The sequence below is a fragment of the Theobroma cacao genome, chromosome 7 (assembly GCF_053813885.1).
Source record: "Theobroma cacao isolate CCN51 chromosome 7, ASM5381388v1, whole genome shotgun sequence".
NCBI lineage: Eukaryota > Viridiplantae > Streptophyta > Magnoliopsida > Malvales > Malvaceae > Theobroma > Theobroma cacao.
This window is the reverse complement of record NC_142645.1, coordinates 6753123-6780696: the sequence shown is the minus strand read 5'-3', so window position 1 is coordinate 6780696 and position 27574 is coordinate 6753123. Positions and strand designations below refer to the sequence as shown.

The window sequence follows — 27574 nt, the reverse complement described above, 5'->3', positions numbered from 1 at the left end:
GAAACGATAAGTTGCGTGATGACTGTGAAGATGATTTCGTTGGCAGACATGAAGATCGTTCAGAGGACGACGGGGTTGAGTAGACTGACATTCCTGATTGCAATCATGCAGATGGTGGTACAGGTCATACTACAACTGTTATGTTAAAAGAGGTTGAGTTGGACGATCATGGCAGAACCGTTCAATTAAAAAATGTTGAGGGTGTGGACCCTATTTATGAAAATGCCATCGCACTTGAGAACGGCGTTCGTTCGCCTGATGACAATGCTCAAGAGAGGGTAAATACAGGGATATCTTGTCAATGAATTATTCTCGGGCTAGATATGATATCCTTCCAAACAGTTGGGAGTGAGGAATCCAGATCAATGAATGACCACTTATATCGCGAAAAAGTGTTTCCATTGAAGGCTGAATTGAAACGAGCTTAAAGCATGTTGGCACTAAAAGAGTATTTTGAGTTTAGAGTTAAAAAGTCATGTCATGCTTGTTTTGAGGTTGGTTGTAAAGATAAGGCATGCAAGTTTGCTTTGCGTGCAATGAAGTTGCCTAAGGGAGAATATTGGCAACTTCAGACATTGTAGAAGGTACACAAGTGTACTGTTGATGGTTTACAATGTGGGTACCAAATTGCAAGCGCGAGGGTAATTGGTGAGCTTATCTCCAACAGGGTGCAAGGAAATTGTGTAACCCTATTGAGACCAAAGGAAATAATGGAAGAGATGAATCACAAGTGGGGATTGCAATGCCTATATGGTAAGGCTTGGTAAGCGAAGGAATATGTAGAGAGTCTTGTGTTCGGTTTGTCGAAAAAGTCATTCCAACTCCTCCCCTCATATTTCCATATGTTGAAATGTGAAAATCTCAGTATTGTCACGTGTGTCGCTACTGATGGGGAACAACGAATCAAATATTATTTTTGGGTGTTCGGGTCATGTATTCGGGGGTTCAGTGCTGTAATGCGGCTTGTAGTCACTATCGATGACACACGTCTGAAAGACAGATTCAAGGGTATTCTGTTTGTGGCGGTATGCAAAGATGCGAATGAGCAGATATATCCACTTGCATTTGGCATTGGCCATGTCAAAGACGAAGAGTCTTGGTCGTGGTTTCTTAACCAATTGCGTCGTGCAATTGGTTGTCTTGAAAATGCAATGTTCATTTCTAATCAGCATCTTGGCATTGAAAATGCAGTTGAGAAAGTGTTCAAGGATGCTCATCACGGTCTATGCAATTACCACTTAAGGAAAAACGTTAAAAACAGGTTCAAGCGCGAAGATGTTGCAGCGATTTTCACCATGGTCACCAACTATTATAGGGTCGTCGATTTTGACAAACATATGAATAAGCTAAAACAGGTTTGCAAACCTGCTTATGACAACCTTATGAGATTAGGCCCTGAGAGATGGGCACGTGCACGATCACCAGTAAGGTGATACAAGCCAATGACATCCAACACTATGGAGTGTATTAACTCCTGCCTGAGGCATGCACAAAAAATGCCAATAAAGGTGTTGATCGAGTGCATCAGAGGCATGTTTCAACTTTGGTTCCATGACCGACACAATGAGGCATTAAATTTGACCATGCCTTTCAGCCCTTGGGCTACCGATCTGTTGAACAAACGGTTCAATGAAGCATGTCACTTTTTCTTACAAGCAATTGATTGAGTTGAGTTTCAAGTTAGAGGCAGCAGTAAGGACAGAGTCCTGAACCTCTCCACCAAAGAGTGTTCATACGGTGAGTTCCAGTCCGATTTACTCCCTTGCACGCATGCCATGGCAACAATAAGGTATGAGCGATCATGTTTTATTGTATTGTGCATGATGAATTGAATTTTTACATTGTTCGTCGACTGTGATTTCATTACCTTGGCAGTAAGTGCGAATGTGCAGCCATTGAATTTTGCACGGACTATTACAAGACTCGATCTTAGGTGGAGGGATATGCGGTTCCCATTCACCCAGTTGGGCATCCTAGTGAGTGGGATATCCCCGATGACGTTCAACAAATTATCGTTTTGCCACCAAGTTAGTGAGGTCAAATAGGAAGACCTAGGAAGAAAAGGATTCTATTAGTTGAGGAAGGCAATGAACGACGTAGATGTTCATAATGCAAGAGCTATGGTCATAATAGATAAAATTGTCGGACTCTATTTGTAGCTCCATCGACAAATGGGGAAATATCATTTGCTCAGCTGACAGCTTGATGATGACGACCCAAGGCATGTGCAATTTGTAGACAACCTGGACACACATGAAACCACTGTCCAATGCAAACTACAAACTCTGATAACGTTATAGGTGTCGTACCTGAAGATAGTGGCCCTTCAGACGTTAGTTGTTAAAGATTGTTTCAAACTAGCCATTGATATTTTCATTCAATGGTACTATTTCAACTTGAGTTTGACAAAGTTTGACAGAGTCTGCAGATGATATTTGCAGCACATGATGTTGCAGCAACTGTGACCAGAACAATGAAGCAAAATGACTGTTGTGATTGGGGGACAAGCATATATAAAGCACAAGATGTTGTAGTAGTTGTGACCAGTACAACTAAGCAAACTGAGTGCGGTGACTAGGGGACAAGCAAATCTAAAACACAAGATGTCTCTCTCAAAGTGGATGGAACTTGTATGAAAGAGCAAACTGAACTGTCTGGTTGGGGAACAGAAGATGTCATTCCTTCGAAAACCTTGGACGATTCTTCCAAATCTAGTGGCTGGGAACAACAAAAGTCATCAGAATGTTATGGAGGTTGGGGCTGTCTTGATGAGTCAAATCAACCAGCAAGTTCAAATGGTTGGGATACAGCAAATGGTTTGGGTATCACTCAAAGTGAAAAACATCATCAGTCACGTGACAGTGTAGGGGCTCACGTCATTAGGCTTCAGATGCTGGTAAGAATAATCGTCCTTTGAAGTTAGCTGGACTCATGAATTATGATTCCAGTATGGCTGCAATGAACACTGCTACAACACAAAGATTAGACATGTTTACTTCTGAGCAATAAGGTATATTATAAGGCATTTTTGAAGTCACTTTACTATGAAGGTCATTTCCCATAATTTTCACTTATAAATATATCGATAGCTGTCGTTTCATCTTCGAACCGTTCCAAACTTAATTTAAGGGTGAAGAGAAGTTGAACCACTAAAGTTGAGGAAAGCTTGAGGGTGACTTATTTTTGTTATTTGACATCCAGCTAGTCAGAGAAAGTATTGAGGAAAGACTTTTGAGGATCTTTGAGGTGAAAAAGTGAAATAACACAAAGAATCTTATGAGAGTTAAGGAGGTTTGATAAAGTGTACCAAAGCATGAGAATTGAAGTTACTTTGAAAAAGTTATGGAGGTTTCAAGGGATGGCTTCCATGCAATATGGAAAACATTTGTTGAGGAAAAAGGATGGGAAGAAGAAGAAAAAGCTACTGGAAGTGAGGAGAAAGTGTTAGAAAAAATTAGATATTTATCTTACAGTTGACTACAATTCCCCTTATTTACAAAAATGCCATTGTATAGTTGGATCATCAAATTTCAATTACAGTACTTAGCCCATTTGTTGGATCATCAAATTCATTGTACTCCTTAATTATTTATTTTTCTTTGTAAACCATTAAATAAAGCACCAAATATTTAATTTAATAATATTTGCGTGATTGATTTTGGCATATTGCTTCATATTTTTGCCTACAAAATGATGTATAATAATCATAATAGTTGTTCTAAGGTCGACTGTTGTAATCAAAAAATATAAAGGGCATAACATAGCTTTCAATCATTTCTTTTATATTCCATTCTTCCCAATATCTATCGATAGCTGTCGTTTCATCTTTCAACCATTCTAAACTTAGTTTAAGGCTGAAGAGAAGTTGAACCACTAAAGCTGAACAGTCCTGCACTGTCTGAAGCAATGGTCGTATCTTCGAGCATACCAAATGTCCGTGACGATGGAGACCAAAGTATGGGGGGATGATGAATACTCTAGCTTAAGATCAAGGAATAAATGGAAACTAGATCTTTAACTGTCTACCGCATCAATTGGTTTATCAATTGAACCAGGTAATGATCTATGCTCTTCCTTACGGTTTAGGGACATATCACATAGTGGTAGGTTTTGGGTAATAGAGAATGCCATGATATCGTGTGGGAAAGTGGTAGATTGGGAAAGCTTAAAGGAAAACATACACCTTGATGGTGACTTATTTTCGTTTTTTGTCATGGGTAAACTTAAGGGTCTAAGTACCTTTCCATATTTTGATTATAGCCTGACTCTTGTTAGGGAATTTTACTCCAGCATTCGTCAGAGTGAAAATGAATTTGAAAGTCCTAGAGATTTTGACCCATTTGTTTTAAACGTGTTTTTGGGAGGAATAAAGTTTACAGTGACTCCCTTTGATATTGAAAGCTCCTAAAAATGGAGTATACACATGGACAATATAGACCCCCCCCATCATATGACCTATCCTGCATATGGGCCCGGATGACAGGTAGAAAAGAACCATACACCACAGATTCATGTTCTACTCGTCATTTGAATTCTGCACCAGATAGGCTAGTACATAATTTTCTAGCGTCCACATTACAAGGAAAGATTAGTTGTTTAAGACATGTTAGCTTTGAGAATCTATGGATGATGGAAACAATTGGAAGCCAATTTGGCATTAATATTCCAAAATATATGATCATGAGAATGAGAGAAGTTGCCATGAAGGAAAAAGTGACCCTTCCATACAGGAACATCATATCGACTCTAGTTAAGAAGAAATGGATATGAAGCAATAAGTATCTAGCTTATTGGATCAGTCGTAGGCTTTGTACTCTCTCTTTTCGATGGCTCGTGAAAAGGGAATATGACTTGAGTCTTGATGAGCCATTGAGCTCTGTCGAAGGTAACCCAGTTCATCCTGCCCATGATACTCCATCCAAACAACCGTTTAGAGTTCCTATTTCCAATGATGTGATGTATAATATGCTTCTAAAGATTGATGAGAAACTTAATAATCAAATTGCTACAATGCAGGTATTGGAATTGAGGATACAAAATGTTGAGAATCTTTTAATGCAAAGAACAGATACGGCTGTTCCGGCAGCAGAAGCGCGACAAAATTGACTGTCCTCAGATGAGTTTCTTCGACATTAACCTTAGAGAAAAAGAAAGTCAATTGTCATTGGTTCTGGCTGAGTCAACCATACCAGATGAACATTCATATTTCATAGTTGTTTGTATAACTGGATTATGGATACTGTAGTTTGTATTTCTCATAATTGACTTGTGGTATTTTGTTTTCTTTAAATTCTCTCAACATGTGCTTTAACTTTCATCTGGTTGAGGGTTTAGGGTGTTCAACTCGATATTTTGTTATGATGGTGCTTGGGGTTGAGTTGTGGTTTGATATTATCCATGATAATTGGCTTACTCTTATTCGAAGAACATGACACACAATAGGTGAGTCACGCGATGCAAGCTCAACTAGTCATGCGATCCAATATCATCTAGTCATGCGATTCAATAAGAATTCGTAACGCCACTCCATATATACTACTCACGCGACTCCACATTAACTAGTAACACAATTCCATAATATCTAGACACGCGACTCCATTTTTCTACTCACGTGATTTTAGAATAAAAAGTCACACCATTCCATAATAACTAGTAATGCCACTCCACATATATTACTCACGCGAGTCAATATCAACGAGTGACGTAATTTCATAAAAAAGTCATGTCACGTGCTTCCATATTAACTAGTAACGCCACTCCATATTTACTACTAACTGGAGTCAATATCAAATACTTACATGATTCTAAATCTTAACGGTTCATGCGATCCATATTACTACTCACATGATTCCATGTGGATTAGTGACATGATTCCATGAGGATTAGTGATGTGATTTCATATTAATTACCGACGTGATTCAAAATTTAGTACTCGCGTGACTCCATAACAAATACTCCCGCAAATCAATATCAACTGGTGATGCGATTCGATTCCCACCATTCATGCAATTCGATAGCAACTGCTTACAACCCTATGTCACGCAATACAATTCAACATGTCATATAGGCTATAAAGTAAAGAAGTAAAGGGGGGCTGGCATATGCAAACGAATGAATGTTGTCATGTAAATTTTGTAAAATACTAACAGATTTTACAATATGAATAAGAAAAAAATAATGTTGTTCTTATTGGACCCGTATGCTTATCACATGAATGTATACAAAGAATAATATGTAAATGATACAACAAAGAATAAAGAATAAACAAATTAAAAAATTTAACAATTTGAGCTATTGGCAAAAATCTCAAGGGCAAACTTTGTTCGAATGCCCTCTATGGCGTTTGCCTTCAATTTCTGATCCTCCGAGCCAATTAACCATTGCAACGAGGCTATAACCCAATCCCCGTAACTGTGCGAAGCTTGCTGTATCAAGGTATTCTCATTTAACCTATATTTCATTCGTATTAAACCTCGCTTTTGATGATGCGAGTTGACAAAGTACCCCACCTGGTGGCATATAATGGGAAACAATGATGTTAGTAGACTCATCTGCGTATCACGCAAGCCAAACTTTAGTGCTTCTTTTTTACTGTACAATGAGTACACTAACATCATAGTCCATTTCAGTAAGTTAACGTGCACTACCACCCAATGGCTGTAGAAAAAGCACGATACGAGAATTGAGTCAACCTCATGCCATGGCAAACCCCACGGAGGTCTCCCACCCTTTGCATAGGCAAGCACATCGTCTGGAAAAACCACCTCACTCGGCTTGAATGTCTTCTTGGTGGGGGAAGGCCGCATTTCTTGGCTCATATAGAGCAAAATAAGCTGTCCATTACATTATGCACAATAGTTAGATGCAATTAAGAATCCCTAAACCTAATACATTTGAATAATTACAACTCAGTAAAATATAATATACTTACATAGAATGTGGTGTCAACGATGCATATTCTTTGCTTGTAATGTTGTGGATGGTGTTCACGTGCCCGCTTACACAATACACTGATGCATGCATCAATTTATTGGGTGTCCATCAACTTTGTCGACATCTCCAATCGTCGAAAAAAATCAGGGCCCTCCTGCCCTTCGATGCCTAGAATGTAAACCCTGCATATTTAAAATAGAGTTAAATTAAAATTATAGTGAAGTAACCTTACTACGAAAGTCATTTCTCACAATTTCCACATAATGATACCTATGTCAAAAGGTCTATGTATGTAATAAATACCCCAAAACCATTAACCCTAATATGGTCTACTGTTTTCATTTTACCTGGCTTGGTCATTTTTCAGGAAGGACTCATATCTGTCCTTCAAATCGTCCTTCGTTTTGTGTTGGACTAATAGCAAGTTAATGTACAAGCTTCGAAGGTATTTGCTAGCCAAGATCACACGTGCATCTTTGGGCTCAGGTGGAGGTGGAGCTTCAGCAGAAAGTGTGATCTCACTATACGGGGGGGCCTCTGCTGGAGTTGGGACAAGAGCAGGACGCGCAAAAGTTGTAGTTCCACTACTCACAAGATGAGGTCCCTCTTCGACGAAGGGGGTGGAGCCTCGAGAGAAGGTGTGAGCTGAGAATGCTGGGCTGCCTCTACCGGAGATGGGATAGGCGCAACATGATGTTCAATCGGGCTACCGATAGGTGGCCTTCGACCCTAAACGATCAAAAAAAAAAAAACACATTAGAACAGTGTATACATTGTACATGTTATAACTCACGCGATGAATAACATAAAACCTTATACCTCAAAACGATCAATCAGTCGACCGACAAGCTGATCCTCCAACCCTTGTAAAGAGTGCTGGATATACTCATGCAGTGACTGCATCTGCATCTGCATCGCCCGCTGAATCTCCAGCTGCATTGACTGTTGGATCTCCAACTGCATTGATTGCATCTGCATTTGCATCGCCCGCTAGATCTCCAACTGCATTGACTGCTGGATCTCCAACTGCATTGACTGCATCTGTATGTGCATATTCGTCTGTAATGACTAGAAGTCTTTCTTCCACTGTGTCCGCATCTTTTGTAGCTCTCGCTTAATTCTTGTAGTTATTTACGGATGCAACACCCAGTTGCGCAGCTCAACATGAGGGACAACACCTGAAGCAAGAGAAGGGGCAGCAGCAGAAGCAGGAAAAGGAGTAGCAGCATGATGAACAGCAGAAAAAACACCATGAACAGCTACAGGAGGAGAATGAGGTGCCTTAGCAGCACTAAAATCGGAATGGACCTCCTTGTTCATGGTGAGTCTTCGCTTAACGGCTCATAGTACTGGACTTTTCCCTTTGCGATCCATTATTTTCCTCTTTTGCTGGGGATCGAATTTTGGGTGACCCTCCAACTTCCATAATGGAATGTATTGTTGCCCCTCGGAGATATTGACCTCAATGTCCGCCTAGTATGCGGTCAACATCTCTTTTGCCATTAGCTCCAGCATCCTCACTGCCCACAACTGCACCAAAACATACATTGCCATTAAGTATAATCCTTGATACCATTTGACAATAAAAATAAAATTTAATCAAATAAAAAAATATGGTTTATTTACTCACCTTGCCCTCTCTTTCCAAACTTGCAATATTGGCATGGAAGCTTGTAGGCCTCTCGTCACAATGCCATTTAAGCATTCTTGGCCAAACTTGTTTGGACTGCCGCTACCTTCCAAAAAAGTTTCTGATTTTAGGTATTGCTTCCAACGCCTAAAACTGCACATCAATTGTGTAACATTTTTACTCACCTCATAAATTCTTATGTGGAAACAATAATGATAATGATAAACATTAGGCTATGGTAGACTACCTGAAACACCCATATGAATCCGTAGAGGTGGTAGCGTTTTTTATCTGCTTCGCTTGTAACAGGAGGTTCGAAACTCCTCAGTAAGTAATCGACAGTCAGACTCCACATGTATGTGCCCCATGGGAATGCATTCCACTTGTCGATGTTCTCGACCAGCGACAACAACCATGAAACCACAGATTGTCTATAGTCTTGATCGAATAAAACATTGGTCGCGATCAAGACGAGGGCCATCTTGCTTGCGTCTCCTTTCTGTTGAAACTGCCTTGTATTGAACGTGTCTAAAACCTATTGGATCTTCACCTCCTTCCCAGGTCCTCAATATTGTAGGTGAATTCCTCCAGGAAGGGCCTCGTAGGGATTGACAATGAAGGCCGGTAGGAGACCAAACTTCAGTCCTGTCACCAGATATAACTCTCTTTTTGAAAAATGAGCCTTCGTTTTACCTATTGCGAACCATAACTTTGCCTCCATGGCGTTAGGTTCGTTGATTCTGCTCAGCATTAGATTGTGCACGAGACTAGCGCAGAATAAACTCTTGTTTGCTTCGACATCCATCATGTGCCCTAAGCATGTTCTCTTAAGCTTTCCAGCTCGTTCACTTGACACAGCATCTCACGTATCACGTGCAGATGCGACCACTTACAGTGGATGTTAATGCTCGCATTGAACCCCCATCGGTGCCTCGGCACACAAAGTAAAGACTCCATGTTTTCCTGCTCTGTTCCTGTGCTGGTCATCTGCAACATAAAACAGATAACATTCCCATTTTAGTCATGTCAATACCATCATTGTAAATTAACAAAAAAACTATAGGAATTTCTTAGAAATAACCCTAATCATAAGCTTACTCAAAAAATAACCTTAACAATATTTTTAACTATTTTTAGACAACCCTGAAACAGAATAATTAATCCAAGTATGGAGCATGGATTATTAAATAAATCAACATATACACATTAAAGTATTACAGTTGACCCAAAATAATACAAGATGAGCCCATACAGATAAATTTCATGCAGTTATGACACTCGTGCAATTTTCTACAACAATAGTCACGCAATGATTTATAAACAAGTCACGCAATTCTAAGAACAACTAATCGAATCACGCACATACTAACTTACGCCATGCTTGAACAATATTCACGCAATAACCTAGAAATCAATCATGTAATGACATAGAAACCAATCATGTAATGACTTATCAATCAGTCACGTAAAGTTAAACCCTCTTGCAATCACGCAAACCCTACGTGACCCCATGCCAAAATCCATTCACGCAAAAGGTGCCAACCACCTAAGCACGCCCTTACTCACGCAATATCTAACAAAGGGTCATAACACATACATATCAACTAGTCACGCATGACCGGTCACCTTTCCATCCTAATAACACCAACAATACCACCTTCATGTTTATATTCAAAAATTTCAAACAACAACAATATCAATATGAACAAGCAATATGTATAGGTTTATGTTCAAAAACCTTAACCCTAAACATGAACAATAACCATTTTGTCAAAAACCTTCACGTGGTTCAAAATAAAATAAAAAATTCATAAAAAAATATTATACTTTTCTCAGCGTAATGTCAACTTCTTCACATTGCTTAATATGCGAACTAACTTTATGAGAATAATAACCACACCAAAAGGCTCCTACCACTGCCAAAATGCTCGAAGTTGAACTGTCGAGGAATGCTTTTGATAGAATTGCTTCTGCAGGTATATACGGTCTCTCGATGAAAATCGAAGAGTTGTGGTCCATATAAAGGACATACTTGACCCGTTAATAGGTTTCGGGTTTAGGCGCTGAGCCTAGCGAATGGGCCGATTTCATTAAGGATAATTTTGTCTGATTTTTTTTCTCTTGGCTAAAAACAGATAAAATTATACGGAAGATCATTCTAAAAAACGCCTTATGCTTGAGGCCCATTTAAGAAAAGTACTCTTAAAATATCTTACATATATATATATTAATATGTTGTATATGTAAGCTTATAGTAAATTTTATTTATATGATTACAGTTATTAATTTTGTTAGTTATTATCATACTTTTTATAAAATTATATTGATAATTAATTATACAAATTTTGTAATATATATCAAAGTATAACATATAATTTGTGTCATAAATATATGTATATAATAAATTTAGTAATATAAAATTATTTTTTATATTGAGTAATATTAAAAAAATTAATTTATTAATAAAATTTAAAATAATCAAATTTGTGTTAAGATAAAGACTTAAATCTCTAACCACGTGTTAAATGAATTAGGCTTGAACCCAAATTATGTCGGCTTGGCCCACGATCTGCTCCCAAAAATGCACTGTCCGGTGCTTTGTTCAGCCACCTCCCAAAAGCCGAAAACGACGCCGTTGGATGGAGTAGGGAGGGATTTTGGTGATTTACAAAACTACGTAGTTTTAAGCCCTCCAAACCCTAAGTATAAAAACCACTTTTTCTCCTCTCCCCCTCATTTCCCTCTTCCATTTTCTCTCTCTATCTAGGCGACACTCTCCCTTCTCTCTAAAAAAGCTTCCTTTTTCTTTTTTCTGCACAAGAAGCTCCCTCTCTTTTCTCCCCTGCCGCCGGCCTGTCTTCCAGCCGGCGTTCCCTCCTTCCTTCTTCTTTTTTCTTTTCCTTCCCTCTCTCTTCCTCGCCTTTCTCCCTTACAGCCGGCAGCTCTCCTCGCCGGCGTCTTCTTCTCTCCTTCTCTTCTCCCTCTCTTCTTTTAACTGTTTTTTTTTTTTGCTGTGAACATTTTTGTCTTATTAGAAGACCAAATTAATTTCTCAAAAAAAAAAAAAGAAAGGAGAGAGAGAGAGAGAGAGGGGCGAAAACTGGATTGTATCGCTGATTTTAGTGACTCTTCTGAATGTTGTGTAAACAGGGTTGACATTGATTACAGATTTGTTTTCATTTTTAAGAAACGGCTTTTTTTTTCACTGATTTTCTCTTGGCTAAAAATTTAGTTAGTTTGAGTAATAAAAATGTAATAATATGTCTAGGAGGCTTGAATGCTTGGAAGGCCTCGTTTTAGATTTTAATCGTATTACTTAAATGTGTTAATGTACATGTTTATGTATTTTTATTTTTGACTTCAATTATTTTCAGTGTAATGGAGTTAGTTCCTCTATGTATTATTTTCAGTGTTAACTAGACAGAAATTGATGTGTTCATATCGGTTTGCCTGCAGAAAGTAGTTTGGCGAGGTGTTGTTGAAGAGCTTCTCTCGTTCAACTAATCATGAACGACATGCTTCATTTACATTGTTAGACATCTTTTATGCTCTGGCGGTATTAAAGTGGAGCTCTTCTTCTCCATTTTTTTAGTTGCACGTAAGTTCATGGAAACATTTTCTATTGGCCTTTAAACATTTTTGTCTTTCAAATGAACTGATCTGATTTACAGGATGGCTGAATTAGCAACTGCAGAATTTCTTTTGATATATTAGAGCTGGGGACTAAAGATTTAATTTTAAAATATTTCCTGATACCAGACGCTGAAACCCATTTGGTGTTTGAGTGCTTGGTCTGCTGCTGTGGTAGTGCATCCAGTCCAAGGTTTGGAAATGGCTTGTCATATCAGGGCTGATCTTCACTTTAGTCTTTGGTGAGTTCTTGCTTGACTTTTCCTGGGATTTGTTGAGTCAGAATGATAATTGATACCACTAGCAGACCTCATTTACTATGAGGCGGAGACCCTTTGTACAGCAATTTACCAAGAGTGTATAGACCGGCAAAATCAATGCAAATCAGTTCACACAATGACCGAATCAAGCTTAATTCAGTGGCTTCAAAGTTCAACCATTTTACAAGTAAATCAAGAAATATGCCTCCTATTATCCTATTGTCCTGTAGAAAAGTTTTTGGCTGCGTCTCCTGCTCGTCTGTCATGCAATGAAAATGCCTCATGCGTTGATCAGGCACCGTCTTCTAGAATCCTCAGCTTTGTTAGATGGTTATTTTTAATTGTATGAATTTGATTTTTAATTTAGCTTTTTATTCATATGTGTTTAACTTTTTTAGATATTGTGTGTTAAGGTAATTTTTAATTGTATGAATTTGATATTGAATCTCGGTTTTTAATGGATGATTCTTTTATATAGTTTGAAAGTCAAATGTCATGTGAATTGATAATTTATTATCGAAATAAAAATTGTAATTTTTTTAGAAAAGCATTAGTGGAAAGATAAGCAATTAAAATTTAGTAAAATAGTTTCTGTTAAAAAAGTGTTTTCAATAAAAATTTCGTTGAAAATGCGTTTCTTAATATAAAAGAATTTCTTTGGAAATTTTTATTGAATTTTTAAATGAAAATATTATCGATGAAATTTTTAATAATTTTTTTTTTATTAAAAATTCGTTGAAGAAAGGTATTTTCAATGAAAATCCATTTTTCAACGAAAAATTTCATTGAAAATAAGCTGTTTTTGGGAAGTAGCTGGAAGAAAAGATAACTGGAAGGCATTTAATGGAGGTCGCCAAAACATATGTATGAAAATCAATATCAATAAAAATGAGCAAGAAGAAATATTAATGCATGCCAGCTTTGCAGATGAGATTGTAATGGGGAGACATTGACTTGTTTCATTGAAGAAAGGGGTTGAACTCTAAGAACTTTAAATTGGTCAAACAGGTAAGAGATAGAGAAAAATGATATTAATTTAGCTAAAAAAAATGAACACTTTTTGAATAGAATCATATACACTAAAATTTAGAAAAAAAAAAACTATAATATTATTAAAATTTTCACCATTCATCACTGTAAAAGGAATCTTTTATATGAATATTATTTTTAGTTATTTTTAACTTAATATCTAAAAAATTTTTTAAATTGTTCAGAAAAACTTTAATACTTTTTTTTATTAAATAAGTTTTTATAGTTAATGGGTGATTAATTATCTTTAATTAAAATATTACTTATTATTTTTCATGTTATGTGACAAGGCATGTCGACATATTGTAATGGATGGCGATGTGACGTGAGAATATAATCATGTGATAATTTTCACTTTTCATATTAACGTCATATGGATATAAAATGATAAATAAAATTTTCATTAATGATGGTTATTCGACAATTAGTCATAAAATACTTATTTTGCTCAAAATAAAAATATAAGACTTTGATTGAATGTAATAAAAAAATAATAATTATTTAAAATTTTTAAACAATTCAAAAGCTTTTTAAAAACAGTATATCATTTTTTACACATATTATTGATCTAGTCTTTGAACTTTATCGATCTATTCATTTTTATTTCTAATTTTAATTTTCATTCAAAATTTTTATAATAAAATCATTTACACAAAAAGTTAAAATATATAAATTTCTAGATATGAAAAAAAAATCAAATCATTTATTTTTGAAAAAAAGAATCTGAAAGGTTTTTTTTTTTTTGCAATGAAATTTGTAAATTGATTGGCATAAAGAAATTTGCGATGAGTTCCTTTCAATCATTTGTCAATATTTTTTTTGTCAAGAATCTTAAATTTCAAATAATTAAATGAAGGATAATATGAACAAGAGACAAAGGTTGAAGAAAAAGACTATTCAAGCCAATCATCAAAACGAAAAATAGAGTACAGTATCTAGATTATCATTTTAAATATCTCTAAACAAATTAATAAACATAGAATAAAATTAAAAAAATAAATAAGTGAAAAAGAAGGAAGAAAAAGAATAAATTCTTTTTTTTTTGAATGAACAATTCATGACATTCACCATCACTAAATCCCTGACACAATGCTAACTGTTTGTCATCCATCCCAACACAAACACAACCCCACACCTTTGAAATCTCCACCATGTTTTGCCTCCCAATTAATTACAATTTTTTTATAAAAAAATTAAATTAAATTAAAGAAACACAATAAACGCCACAACAACAATGTTAATTAATAAATTATTTGTTTCAAAAAATTAAAAAAAAAAAGAATTAAATTGTCACCCACCTATCTTAGCACTCTCCACATGTCCTTTTTTGCTGAGCCCTTTAGAAAAATATTGTCAATAAGTTACACATGTTCATTGCTACTCTTCTAACATATTTTTCTTCCTCCTTTGATGCATCAACAACTCCATTGCTACTCTCTTCATCCACCAATTTATCTGTTCCTTCCCAAGTTTTCTACATAATTACAAAAGTTATCCTCAGATATTGTTACAAAAAGTAGGATGAAAGAAGTGTTAGTACATGACATGGTTAATGGCATGAATTTGGTAGCAACTCACTAGGTAGATATCATCTTGAGACTCAAATGATGATGGAGAAGCTTCTTTTTCTGATGTTTTAAGCCATTTTGAAATTCCAATGACGAACTCTTGTTGATCTATTTGCCGATCTCCACTTGTGTCAAGTTCTTCAATTACCTTTGCAACAACCTCATTTGCATCTAAAGGAACTTGACCGAACTTGACATCCGAGATTAGTTCCTTCAGTTCATGTTGCGATATGCAATTATCTCCATCACTATCAATTTTCTCGAACAACCTATTACATAGTTTTTATGTTTGGAATGATTAGTACTATGAACTGAAAGCAAACTACTAAACTCAGTTTCGAAAACAGCACTAGTTGTATTACGAGAATATAAACAAGACCAGACTGTGCAAGCTTGGGCTTACAGCACAGATCGTTACATAAGCACCACTCTGAGGGCAATCGAATTCCCATAAATATCTTACTTTACCTGCAAGTCTCAGATCCTGCAACGATTCAAGGCCCTAGACTAAGACTAAATTATTGTCATGGATGAGAGCAAATTTATAAGCAATTGAGCTATCAATACAAGTGGAGAAGGAGACTTGAACAATGTCTGCAAAACTCAGTTGCTATAAGAGGAAGAAATCGTTACAGAAATGGCCTTATTACCTTCTAATTGCAGCTGTATTGGGTTTGCCATCTTCTGTGAGAAGGCTTCCTATACGATTTTCTTTGGAATAAGTTAACATTGCTGACATTAAATTTTTCTTCATTTCTCGTTCTTTTCTTTTATTCTCTATCCAAGGTTGAAATACCTGCACATGCATTCAAGGGACAGGCACCACCCATACTTGTACTGTTAGAACCTAGACTTATAAACATACATAACTTTAAGCAAAATCATGGGCTGAATTGGCTTGACTCCTCTTTACCCTATAGATATCTCTCAATGATTTTTGAGAGTAATATCGCTTGTCCATTGCTTTCTTTGCTTCGTCCAACCATTTCGTGAACCCATTGACGAATTCATCTTTAGTTATTTTTTGGTCACCATCAAGGTCAAATTCTTTCATCACTTCTTCTATTGCTTTCTCCTTATTGATATGTGATCTTGTGAACTTGACTTCCAGAAGTAGTTCTTTAAGTTCTGAAGATGATATGTAGTCATCGCCATCTCGGTCTATTTCCTCGAATAGCCTGCAACGTGCAATGTTTATCATCCCTTTTAAAAGCATTTGCAATAGCTTAAATAAGACATTTTAATTTGATGATAACTCACCTCCTTATAACATATACATTTGGTGACCCATCACGAGTTAGGATCCTTCCTATGGCATGTTTTTGCACATGTTGAAGAATTTTTAAAATTAAATGTTCATGTTTCACAAATTCCAATCTCCTCTTTTGAATCCACGGCTGAAAAATCTGCAACATCGCTCAAGAGGGCAAACTCCAGTCAATAAAAAGAAGAGTGAAGGTCATTTTTAAAGTGACTTTATTGCAAAAGTTAGTTCTCATTTCCTCTTAAAATTATAGTGAAAGTCATTTATGAAGTGACTTTATTACGAAGGTTATTTCTCACAATTTCATCTAAAAAAAACAGAGCATGTTTAAAAACACCTCCCCAACTTGCTATACTAAAGTAAAGTACAATGGGTGGTAACCCTCATTTCTCCCTTTATTCACCTCCTGCCAGCATGCCTAGACTAAAACTTGAACTTCTAATTTTCTCAGAGGCGATTAGTTAGAGGGCAGAAGAGAATTCTTTTTCCCTTTTTTTTTTATTGTAATATAGAATTGGGGAATCCCATACCTGATAGAAGAAGTACAAGAGTAAGAATATAACTGAAATGGTAAGAGCAATCAAGATCACTACTTGCTTTGCAGAAGATGTAGGAATCATATTCAAGAGCTTAATGATAAAAAAGGGTATCACAGAGAAAACCATGATCCTGGCTGTGTAGCTGGTCTCCTGGTCAGTGATAATTCCAAAACCTACATATAACCGATAAAATTAAGTTCATTAACAGGAGACATATATGTCTGAAAACCTTGTTTTACAGCTCCCTATTTATTTATTTATTGAAATGGATTCCTAAATTCTAAGTCCATGACCAAAATAACATAGAAAAAAGTGGTGATGTGACGTGAGAATATAATCATGTGATAATTTTCACTTTTCATATTAACGTCATATGGATATAAAATGATAAATAAAATTTTCATTAATGATGGTTATTCGACAATTAGTCATAAAATGCTTATTTTGCTCAAAATAAAAATATAAGACTTTGATTGAATGTAATAAAAAAATAATAATTATTTAAAATTTTTAAACAATTCAAAAGCTTTTTAAAAACAGTATATCATTTTTTACACATATTATTGATCTAGTCTTTGAACTTTATCGATCTATTCATTTTTATTTCTAATTTTAATTTTCATTCAAAATTTTTATAATAAAATCATTTACACAAAAAGTTAAAATATATAAATTTCTAGATATGAAAAAAAAATCAAATCGTTTATTTTTGAAAAAAAGAATCTGAAAGGTTTTTTTTTTTTTGCAATGAAATTTGTAAATTGATTGGCATAAAGAAATTTGCGATGAGTTCCTTTCAATCATTTGTCAATATTTTTTTTGTCAAGAATCTTAAATTTCAAATAATTAAATGAAGGATAATATGAACAAGAGACAAAGGTTGAAGAAAAAGACTATTCAAGCCAATCATCAAAACGAAAAATAGAGTACAGTATCTAGATTATCATTTTAAATATCTCTAAACAAATTAATAAACATAGAATAAAATTAAAAAAATAAATAAGTGAAAAAGAAGGAAGAAAAAGAAATAAATTCTTTTTTTTTTGAATGAACAATTCATGACATTCACCATCACTAAATCCCTGACACAATGCTAACTGTTTGTCATCCATCCCAACACAAACACAACCCCACACCTTTGAAATCTCCACCATGTTTTGCCTCCCAATTAATTACAATTTTTTTATAAAAAAATTAAATTAAATTAAAGAAACACAATAAACGCCATAACAACAATGTTAATTAATAAATTATTTGTTTCAAAAAATTAAAAAAAAAAGAATTAAATTGTCACCCACCTATCTTAGCACTCTCCACATGTCCTTTTTTGCTGAGCCCTTTAGAAAAATATTGTCAATAAGTTACACATGTTCATTGCTACTCTTCTAACATATTTTTCTTCCTCCTTTGATGCATCAACAACTCCATTGCTACTCTCTTCATCCACCAATTTATCTGTTCCTTCCCAAGTTTTCTACATAATTACAAAAGTTATCCTCAGATATTGTTACAAAAAGTAGGATGAAAGAAGTGTTAGTACATGACATGGTTAATGGCATGAATTTGGTAGCAACTCACTAGGTAGATATCATCTTGAGACTCAAATGATGATGGAGAAGCTTCTTTTTCTGATGTTTTAAGCCATTTTGAAATTCCAATGACGAACTCTTGTTGATCTATTTGCCGATCTCCACTTGTGTCAAGTTCTTCAATTACCTTTGCAGCAACCTCATTTGCATCTAAAGGAACTTGACCGAACTTGACCGAACTTGACATCCGAGATTAGTTCCTTCAGCTCATGTTGCGATATGCAATTATCTCCATCACTATCAATTTTCTCGAACAACCTATTACATAGTTTTTATGTTTGGAATGATTAGTACTATGAACTGAAAGCAAACTACTAAACTCAGTTTCGAAAACAGCACTAGTTGTATTATGAGAATATAAACAACACCAGACTATGCAAGCTTGAGCTTACTGCACAGATACATAAGCACCACTCTGATGGCAATCGAATTCCCATAAATATCTCACTTTACCTACAAGTCTCAGATCCTGCAACGATTCGAGGCCCTAGACTAAGACTAAATTATTGTCATGGATGAGAGCAAATTTATAAGCAATTGAGCTATCAATACAAGTGGAGAAGAAGACTTGAACAATGTCTGCAAAACTCAGTTGCTATAAGAGGAAGAAATCGTTACAGAAATGGCCTTATTACCTTCTAATTGCAGCTGTATTGGGTTTGCCATCTTCTGTGAGAAGGCTTCCTATAAGATTTTCATTGGAATAAGCTAACATTTCTGACATTAAATTTTTCTTCATTTCTCGTTCTTTTCTTTTATTCTCTATCCAAGGTTGAAATACCTGCACAATCATTCAAGGGACAGGCACCACCCATACTTGTACTGTTAGAACCTAGACTTATAAACATACGTAAATTAAGCAAAATCATTGGCTGAATTTGGCTTGACTCCTCTTTACCCGATAGATATCTCTCAATGATTTTTGAGAGTAATATCGCTTGTCCATTGCTTTCTTTGCTTCATCCAACCATTTCGTGAACCCATTGACGAATTCATCTTTAGTTATTTTTTGGTCACCATCAAGGTCAAATTCTTTCATCACTTTTTCTATTGCTTTTTCCTTATTGATATGTGATCTTGTGAACTTGACTTCCAGAAGTAGTTCTTTAAGCTCTGAAGATGATATGTAGTCATCAACATCTTGGTCTATTTCCTCGAATAGCCTGCAACATGCAATGTTTATCATCCCTTTTAAAAGCATATGCAATAGCTTAAATAAGACATCTCAATTTGATGACAACTCGCCTCCTTGTAACATATACATTTGGTGACCCATCATGAGTTAGGATCCTTCCTATGGCATGTTTTTGCACATGTTGAAGAATTTTTAATACTAAATGTTCATGTTTCACAAATTTCAGTCTCCTCTTTTGAATCCACGGCTGAAAAATCTGCAACATCGCTTAAGAGGGCAAACTCCAATCAATAAAAAGAAGAGTGAAGGTCATTTTTAAAGTGACTTTATTGTGAAAGTTATTTCTCATTTCCTCTTAAAATTATAGTGAAGGCCATTTTTGAAGTGATTTTATTACGAAAGTTATTTCTTACAATTTCATCTAAAAAGAACAGAGCATGTTTAAAAACACCTCCCCAACTTGCTATACTAAAGTAAAGTACAATGGGTGGTAACCCTCATTCCTCCCTTTATTCACCTCCTGCCAGCATGCGTAGACTAAAACTTGAACTTCTAATTTTCTCAGAGGCGATTAGTTAGAGGGCAGAAGAGAATTCTTTTTCCTTTTTTTTTTATTGTAATATAGAATTGGGGAATCCCATACCTGATAGAAGAAGTACAGGAGTAAGAATATAACTGAAATGGTAAGAGCAATCAAGATCACTTCTTGCTTTGCAGAAGATGTAGGAATCATATTCAAGAGTTGAATGATAAAAAGGGTATCACAGAGAAAACCATGATCCTGGCAGTGTAGCTAGTCTCCTGGTCTGTGATAATTCCAAAACCTACATATAACCAATAAAATTAAGTTCATTAACAAGAGACATAATGTCTGAAAACCTTGTTTTATAGCTCCCTATTTATTTATTTATTGAAATGGATTCCTAAATTATAAGTCCATGACCAAAATAACATAGAAAAAAGTGGTAGATTGAGCTTATACCAGTCAGAGAGTGTAGCAATCTGTTACATGATAAAATTCTAGGGTTCGACTCGGTAGAGAGGATGGAGTACTCTGCTCCATTGGAAAGATCTCGACTACCAACAATCAAACAAGTTCCCCAAGTGATTGTTAGAAGCAAAATTGAAGAGCCAGCTAACAAGCCAACTCCAGTGTAAGCATACTCGTGAGCAACTTCCTTGGTGTTCATAAGTCCTGAAGCTGAAATGATTAATGGAAAATGTGATTAGTTTCCGTACAGATTAGTTGACTTTTAGCTAGCTAAATTAATATTTCTGGATAATTTACTTACTCCATAAGCTAGCTAGCTAGCTAGTTACCTTGCATTGCAACAAAAAGACAGTTGCTTACGTGCTCGTTAGACTGCAGCCACAGCTAGATAGGAAAGCAATTAAGAATATGATATTGTTTAATTAGTTTGAAGATCAACATAATTATGTAAGTATGTCATAGTTTTGGTGATAGCCTTTCGGTAATTTTCGTGTTAATCCCAAGTCTTAACTCGTGATTAATACTCTACTTTGATTACCTATTCTTGGTTGCGTTTATCAGAAGTAGTCTCCTTTGACCTGGCCAACTAGTCTAACTACCAACAATAATTTTTGGTGGAAAATATATGAATCTGATCGTAATTTGCTACAGTATTCCATTGCTTAATCAACGTTCATATGTACCAAAACAAAAGTAAGAGACTGCGCTCTTAATCATCAAAATGTCTCTTCGTAGAGGGAGTTTTGATTTTGGCATTGCTTGAACAGGTCTGATGTTCTTGCATTTATATTGAACTTAAACCAGAAGTTGTATTGTCAGTTGAGAGAAAATGACCAACTCTAGCAGAAATTACGTTACCATGACAAATAGATCAAGGATGTGAAAGAAAGCAGCGTACCAAGGAGTATCAAGGCCTCAGGGAGGGCACTAAGGATTTGAAATGCACTTGCACCGAAGAAACCAGGGCCAGGAATCTTGAACATCTGCTCACCGCCTGAAGCCAAATAGGATTCTCCATGGAAAAGTAGATACTCGTACACCAATATCAGGAAGAGATGCCCGTAAATACTATTTGAACAAGGCAAGAAGCCATACATCTGCTCACAGTACTTCTCAGAAGACTCCATTTCCTTGAGAAACAACCCGGAGGAATGGCTGGCCTGAACAGGATCATCATCACCATCAATTCCATCTGAAACCAATTGACTCGAGCTCTGCGGAAGAGAACGAGCTTCAACAGCAATGATTACTAAGGAAAGAGCTACAAGAAAGCATATAGCTTTTGCAATGTTCCTCATTTTTCTTGGTGCTAAATTGAAGGAAATGGTGGATGAGGAAAGTATGTAGAAATTAAGTTTTAACTCCTTGGGTCAGTTGTAGTGAAGTTTTCAAGCCAATGCTAGTTGCTCAAAAGTTTTATCAATTAATAGTTTATCTTAACATATGTCAATTTCTACAAGTCAATCTTTTAATATTGAATTTCATATTCAGAAAAAGAAAAACAAACAAGGCAAAATTTCTTGATTAATCATGATTTATATCCTACAACAAACTTATTAAACCAATTCCACAACTTAGTATACATAATAATGTATTTTATTAAGAGGAAATTGTGAGAAATGGACTTCATGATAAGGTAATTTCAGAAATAACCACCCGTATAAAGTTATCTGTTTCTAGCCAAAAAGAAGCATGAGTAGACCAAAATGCCCTTAAAAACATCGTTTCAAATTAGGGTCTTGATATCTCCCTCTCGCCAGAGAGAAAATAAAAGTAAATAAATGCTTAGCTGTTTGAGCTAAGTCATCTTTCTCTCTCAACTCTCTGAACTGTCTTAACTCTACCAACTCTCTGTTGAGCACTATCGTCATTAGCTCTCTCAGCTCTCTGAACTGTATGAGCTTTGTCAACTTTCTGTTGAGCACCATCATCATCGAGCTGTGGTCTATCTCTCGACATTTGGCCATATTGTCGTAGATTAATAGACCTTATAGCAGAAATGACATCAAGGTATGTTATTGGGTTTATTGCTGTAACACTTAAATTTTTGAAACATTTTGTGTAAATTAGAATATGGACATTGCCTAGAGTTGTTGCACGTCAATCATCTATAACATGTATTAGCGTTGTTTTAGTGTGTTACGACATTGGTTATTTTAGGACAGTTCGTGTAATGAGTCAATAATTACACTGATTGGCATGTCACACGCCATGGGTATTTTAGGCTAGTTCGTGTAAGGACACAGTTATTATAGTCATTGGCGTGTCAGCGTTGACGTGTTACAACATTTTACGTTATATACATGGCATGTTACCACAGTTTACATTATATGCATGGCGTGTTACCACATTCTACGTTATATGCATGGCGTGTAACCACATTCTATGTTATATGCATGGCATGTTAACACATTATACGTTATATGCATGGCATGTTACAACATGACTAACAAATTTTAGAACATGGCATGTCATGTAATGTGTTCAATGATTGACAAATTATTGTTGTTTTCAAAATTTCAGTGAGGTTCCAATTATGCGATTTGTGACAAGACACAGTGGTTAGTGGGTGGATGACATTTACAAGGGTGGTGAGTTACATATGTAGGGGGTTAGGAGTGATTTATCGTTTGTGGGATTGATGAAGCTGGTTGAAGATGTTGTTGGGGTAAATTCAGAAATTGATGAGATTGAGTTACATGCATTGATCAGTACACTCGGAAAGCTATCACGGTCAATTATCAAGGACGATGAAGATGTTGCATTAATTCTACTAGAATAAAGGAATGTTCTGGCTGTGTATATCAGCATTAAGGGACGCCAAACAAATGTTATGTCACGTGAAGAAGCTGAACAACATGGTAATCAGCTCAATCAAAATGAGATATACAATGCTTCACATATACCACACCATTTGGTCCATAACCCACAATAATGGCAATTGACGTATGCACAAGAGCTTATGCAACCCAGTAGACACACGACATTCACAGAACAGTTGATTGCACAATTCTGATCAGGATGTGCATCGAACCAATTAGTTACTTCTGTCCAACAAATGCAACGATCGGGTGAAACTGTACAGGATGTAATGGCATTTTCAAATGAGAATGCAACACTTGAGTACAACATTGTGACGTTGCAGGGTGACATTGCAATGCTCGAGAATAATACTACATGTGATGAGGGAAATGAGGATTTGTTCCCTACCGGTGAAGATAGATTTGATCACAATTCGGATGATGGGCTTGATGAATGGCATGATGAGAGTTCAAATGAAGACTTGTTTTATGATAGTGACATTCCAATTTGCAATAATGTTGAAGGCAAAACGAAACCTGTTAGAGGTGTTGATGTAGGAGATGTTCAGTGTGATGACCCCATATACAATAACCCATCGCTGATAAGAACGGATTCGTTCCCCTGGTACATTGCTCTATGACAGTTATCAAGAAAGGAGAAATGCAGGGATATCTCGTACGTGAGTAATTCTAGGTGCAGAAAAGTTCTCCTTCCAAACAATTACAACTGAGGAGTTGACATGGGCAGATGATCACTTATACAAAGAAAAAATATTTTCCTCAAAGGCCAAGTTGAAACGAGCTTTAAATATGTTGGCTCTAAAAGAGCAGTTTGGGATAAGAGTAAAAAGGTCATGTAAAGCTCGTTATGAGGTTGGTTGCAAGGACAAGGCATGCAAATTCAATGTGTGTGCAACGAAGTTACTTGAAGGAGGAGAATATTGGCAAGTTCGGACATTCCACAAAGTACACATGTGTACTGACGATGGTTTGCAAGGGCGATTTGCAACCGCGAGTGTGAAGATAATTGATGAACTTATGTCACACGAGTTTTAAGCTAATGGAGTAGCATTGAGACCTAAGGACATAATTGGTGAAATGAGGGTTCAGTGGGGATTAGAATGCTTGTATGGTAAGGCTTGGAAAGCGAAAAAGTATGCAGAGAGGCTTGTTTTCAACCCCCCGGAGGAGTTATTTCAACTACTACCCTCGTATTTTTATATGTTGAAATAATAAAATCCTAACACAATCACTACAGCGACTATTGATGAGGTAGAAAGATTCAAATATTGTTTCTGGGTATACGAAGCTTGTATTCGGGGGTTTAGGGATGTAATGCGTCCTACGATTGTAATTGATATAACACATCCATAAGGCTGGTTCAAAGGTGTTCTGTTTGTCGCTGTATGCAAAGATGCGGACGAGTGCGTATATCCAGTTGCGTTTGGCATCGGCCATGTTAAGGACGAAGACTCGTGGACGTGGTTTCTTAGCAAGCTGCGTGATGCGGTTGGTTATCGTGAAAACACTATGTTCATTTCTGATCAGCATCTCGATATTAAGAAAGCAATCCAAAATGCATACCCAGAAGCGCACCACAGTTTATACGGGTACCACTTGAAGAAAAACTTTAAAAACAAGTTCAAGTATGACGACGTTTCTATGATTTTCACTCTTGCTCGAGATTGCTACAAAGTTTTCGATTTCAACAGATATATGAACCAGCTCCAGCAAATTCACGCGGGAACCCACGCTGACCTTATGAGAATAAGCCCTAAGAGATGGGCACGTGCCTGTTCATCGGCAAGGAGATACCAAATGATGACATCCAACATTAAGGAATGTGCTAACTCATACTTGAAGCATGTAAGACAAATGTCAATCACTATTTTGATCGAGTTCACCAGAGATATGTTCTAGCACTGGTTCCATGATCGGTACAAGGAGGCTGTCAAGGTGACCACACCCCTCAACCCTTGGGTTGCCAGGCAATTGAGCAAACGGTTCAATGATGCACATCGCTTTGTGGTTAAACCTATCAATCGAGTGGAGTTCGAAGTTAAAGACAGGAAGATGGACGGACTTGTAAACCTGTCCACTAAGACGTGTTCATGTTGTGAGTTCCAAACAGATTTACTGCCATGCAGCCATGCCATTGCAACAATAAGGTCAGAACATCTTTATTTCTTATTTGAACCCTAATTAACATAGTTTTTACATTGTGCTTGAAGATTGAGTTCATTGTATTTTTCAATAAATGTAAACGTGAAGCAATTGAATTCTGCTCTAGCTACTACAAGATAATCGTTTTGGTGGAGGGTTATGCGGGGTCTATTAGCTCGGTAGGCCATCCTAGTGAGTGGGACATCCCCCCTCATGTGAAACAAATTGCCATCTTGCCACCACCTTGGCGAAGCCAAGTGGAAAAGCCTAAGAGGAGAATGATTCCATCGGCAGGTGAAGGTAGTCGAGCATAGAGATGTTCGCATTGCAAGAGGTACGACCATAACAAATAGAATTGCCCATCACCATTTGCAGTTCCATCCACAAATCCGGCACCATCTCCAAGTCAATAGGCGTCTCCATGAGTGCGCCAACCGAAAACATGTTCAAGTTGTAGATAAACTGGTCACACACACAACAACTGTCCAATGCGAAGGACAATGTTTGAAAACATAGGGTGTCTTGTGGATGAAGGCAGCTCGTCAGCCTAACTAAATGTGTAACCCATGTGCAATACCTTTGTCACAATTTGCTCTTGCAATATCTTACATTCATTCATATTTGGATTTTGTGTTTGTTAGTTTCCTGTTGTAGATGAGTCTTTATTTTTTTTTATTTTGTAGATATATTATTTGATTATTCATTCATTTTGTCCGTAGTTTTGAACACTTAATAGACTTGCGAAGTCCTTATACTGTTACCTCCATATAAAACTTCAACCAATCAATTAACAAAATAATAATAATAATATTGTACCAAGGAGTTTACTTCAAAGGATGCAAGTATAGAAAGAGAAAATTTTGGACTAATTAAAAACATATGATATGAAATTTAAAATTAAAACACATGACTTGACCAAAATTTTTTTAAAAATTTATGGATAATCCAATCAAATTTGATCTATGAATCATAATAATTAATTTTTATTAAATTAAAGTATTTTAAAAATAAAATTGAAATATAAGGACGAAAATTTCTAAAAAATATATTATGCTAAGCTGACACACTGAGTGCATGCAGATTTCTATGGTGACACGCTAAGTTCTTGCAGTATTGTTGGGTGACACAGCACGCCCCATCTTGTGGTGACACGCTGAGTGGAACCAAATTGTTGGCATGACACGCTAAGGGCATGCAGATTTTTGTGGTAACACACTAATTTCTTGCAGTATTGTTGGGTGACACGGCACGCCCATATTGTGGTGACACACTGAGTGGAACCAGATTGTTGGCATGACACGCTGAGGGCATGCAGATTTCTGTGGTGACACGCTGACTTATTACCGTATTGTGGGGTGACACGGCACGATTCATCTTATGGTGACACTCTGAATGGAACCAAATACTTGGCGTGACATGCTGACTTGTTCCAGTTTTCAGGGGTGACACGCCATGCCTGAATTGTGTGACACGCCATGTGGTTGAATTGAGAAAGAAAAAGTAATGTATAAAATGAATGAATATTAAAATTAATAAAATTAATTGTATATACAAAAAATGTACAAACAAGGGCTGATATGTTCAAGGTTCGGTCTCACAACTGTTGGAAAAAATTTCTAGAGTGTATTGGCAACGCATATTTGCAATTATATTCTTCTTAACTCTGATCGATTCTGATTGCAAGATATCGTCCATGTACCCTATCATGAATATACTGCAGTTGACACTATCATCCTGCCAATGCACTTTAGCTTTTGGCAAATGGGTGTCCAATGGCATCGACGTTAAATCTCGTATCTTTCGACGTATTTTGTTGAAATAACTGGCTTGGTGGCAGATGATTGGCATAATTGTCGTAAGAGGTGTAATCCGAGCTACTCGCACTCCGTTATCCTTAGCATCCGAAGTTCTTACGGAGTCTACCACCTTGATCATCCACCTCACCAAGTCAATCTTCACTACCACCCAATGCCCACCAATATTGTAAGGTGCGAGGATAAAATCGACATCTTCCCATTTTTTCCTGTATGTCAACTTTTCAC

At 36.3% G+C, this 27574-nt stretch overlaps 1 protein-coding gene, 1 long non-coding RNA gene and 1 pseudogene across 3 annotated transcripts; 1 reads left to right on the top strand and 2 right to left on the bottom strand.

The window, feature by feature from the left end:
• The first annotated feature begins 12019 nt into the window (after positions 1-12019).
• Positions 12020-12827, top strand: LOC148761575 (uncharacterized). The gene is made up of 2 exons (XR_016027381.1): positions 12020-12161; positions 12323-12827. It is a non-coding gene; the product is annotated as an uncharacterized LOC148761575 (long non-coding RNA).
• Positions 12828-14779: 1952 nt separating this feature from the next.
• Positions 14780-17050, bottom strand: LOC148761574 (sodium/calcium exchanger NCL2-like). Its single transcript, XM_088808437.1, has 6 exons — positions 16845-17050; positions 16311-16456; positions 15964-16228; positions 15701-15846; positions 15061-15319; positions 14780-14956 (listed from the first exon to the last, which is right to left on the bottom strand). Exons 1-6 carry the CDS (start codon positions 16977-16979, stop codon positions 14822-14824), a joined length of 1086 nt encoding a protein of 361 aa, XP_088664563.1. The 5' UTR covers positions 16980-17050; the 3' UTR covers positions 14780-14821.
• A 1960-nt stretch (positions 17051-19010) lies between these two features.
• On the bottom strand, positions 19011-21901 carry LOC148761573 (sodium/calcium exchanger NCL2-like; annotated as a pseudogene). The gene is made up of 6 exons (XR_016027540.1): positions 21467-21901; positions 20560-20778; positions 20221-20401; positions 19688-19833; positions 19341-19605; positions 19011-19223 (listed from the first exon to the last, which is right to left on the bottom strand). The product of XR_016027540.1 is annotated as a sodium/calcium exchanger NCL2-like (transcript).
• Positions 21902-27574: the final 5673 nt, after the last annotated feature.

What these genes read in the sequence shown, in the direction of transcription:
- LOC148761574 (XM_088808437.1), bottom strand. Translation starts at nt 16,979, where the DNA reads ATGGTTTTCTCTGTGATACCCTTTTTTATCATTAAGCTCTTGAATATG. An exon ending in AATGTATATGTTATAAGGAG is followed by an intron (nt 16,229 to 16,310) that starts GTGAGTTATCAT and finishes TGCACGTTGCAG; the next exon opens with GCTATTCGAGGAAATAGACC. An exon ending in CATTGAGAGATATCTATAGG is followed by an intron (nt 15,847 to 15,963) that starts GTAAAGAGGAGT and finishes ATGCATGTGCAG; the next exon opens with GTATTTCAACCTTGGATAGA.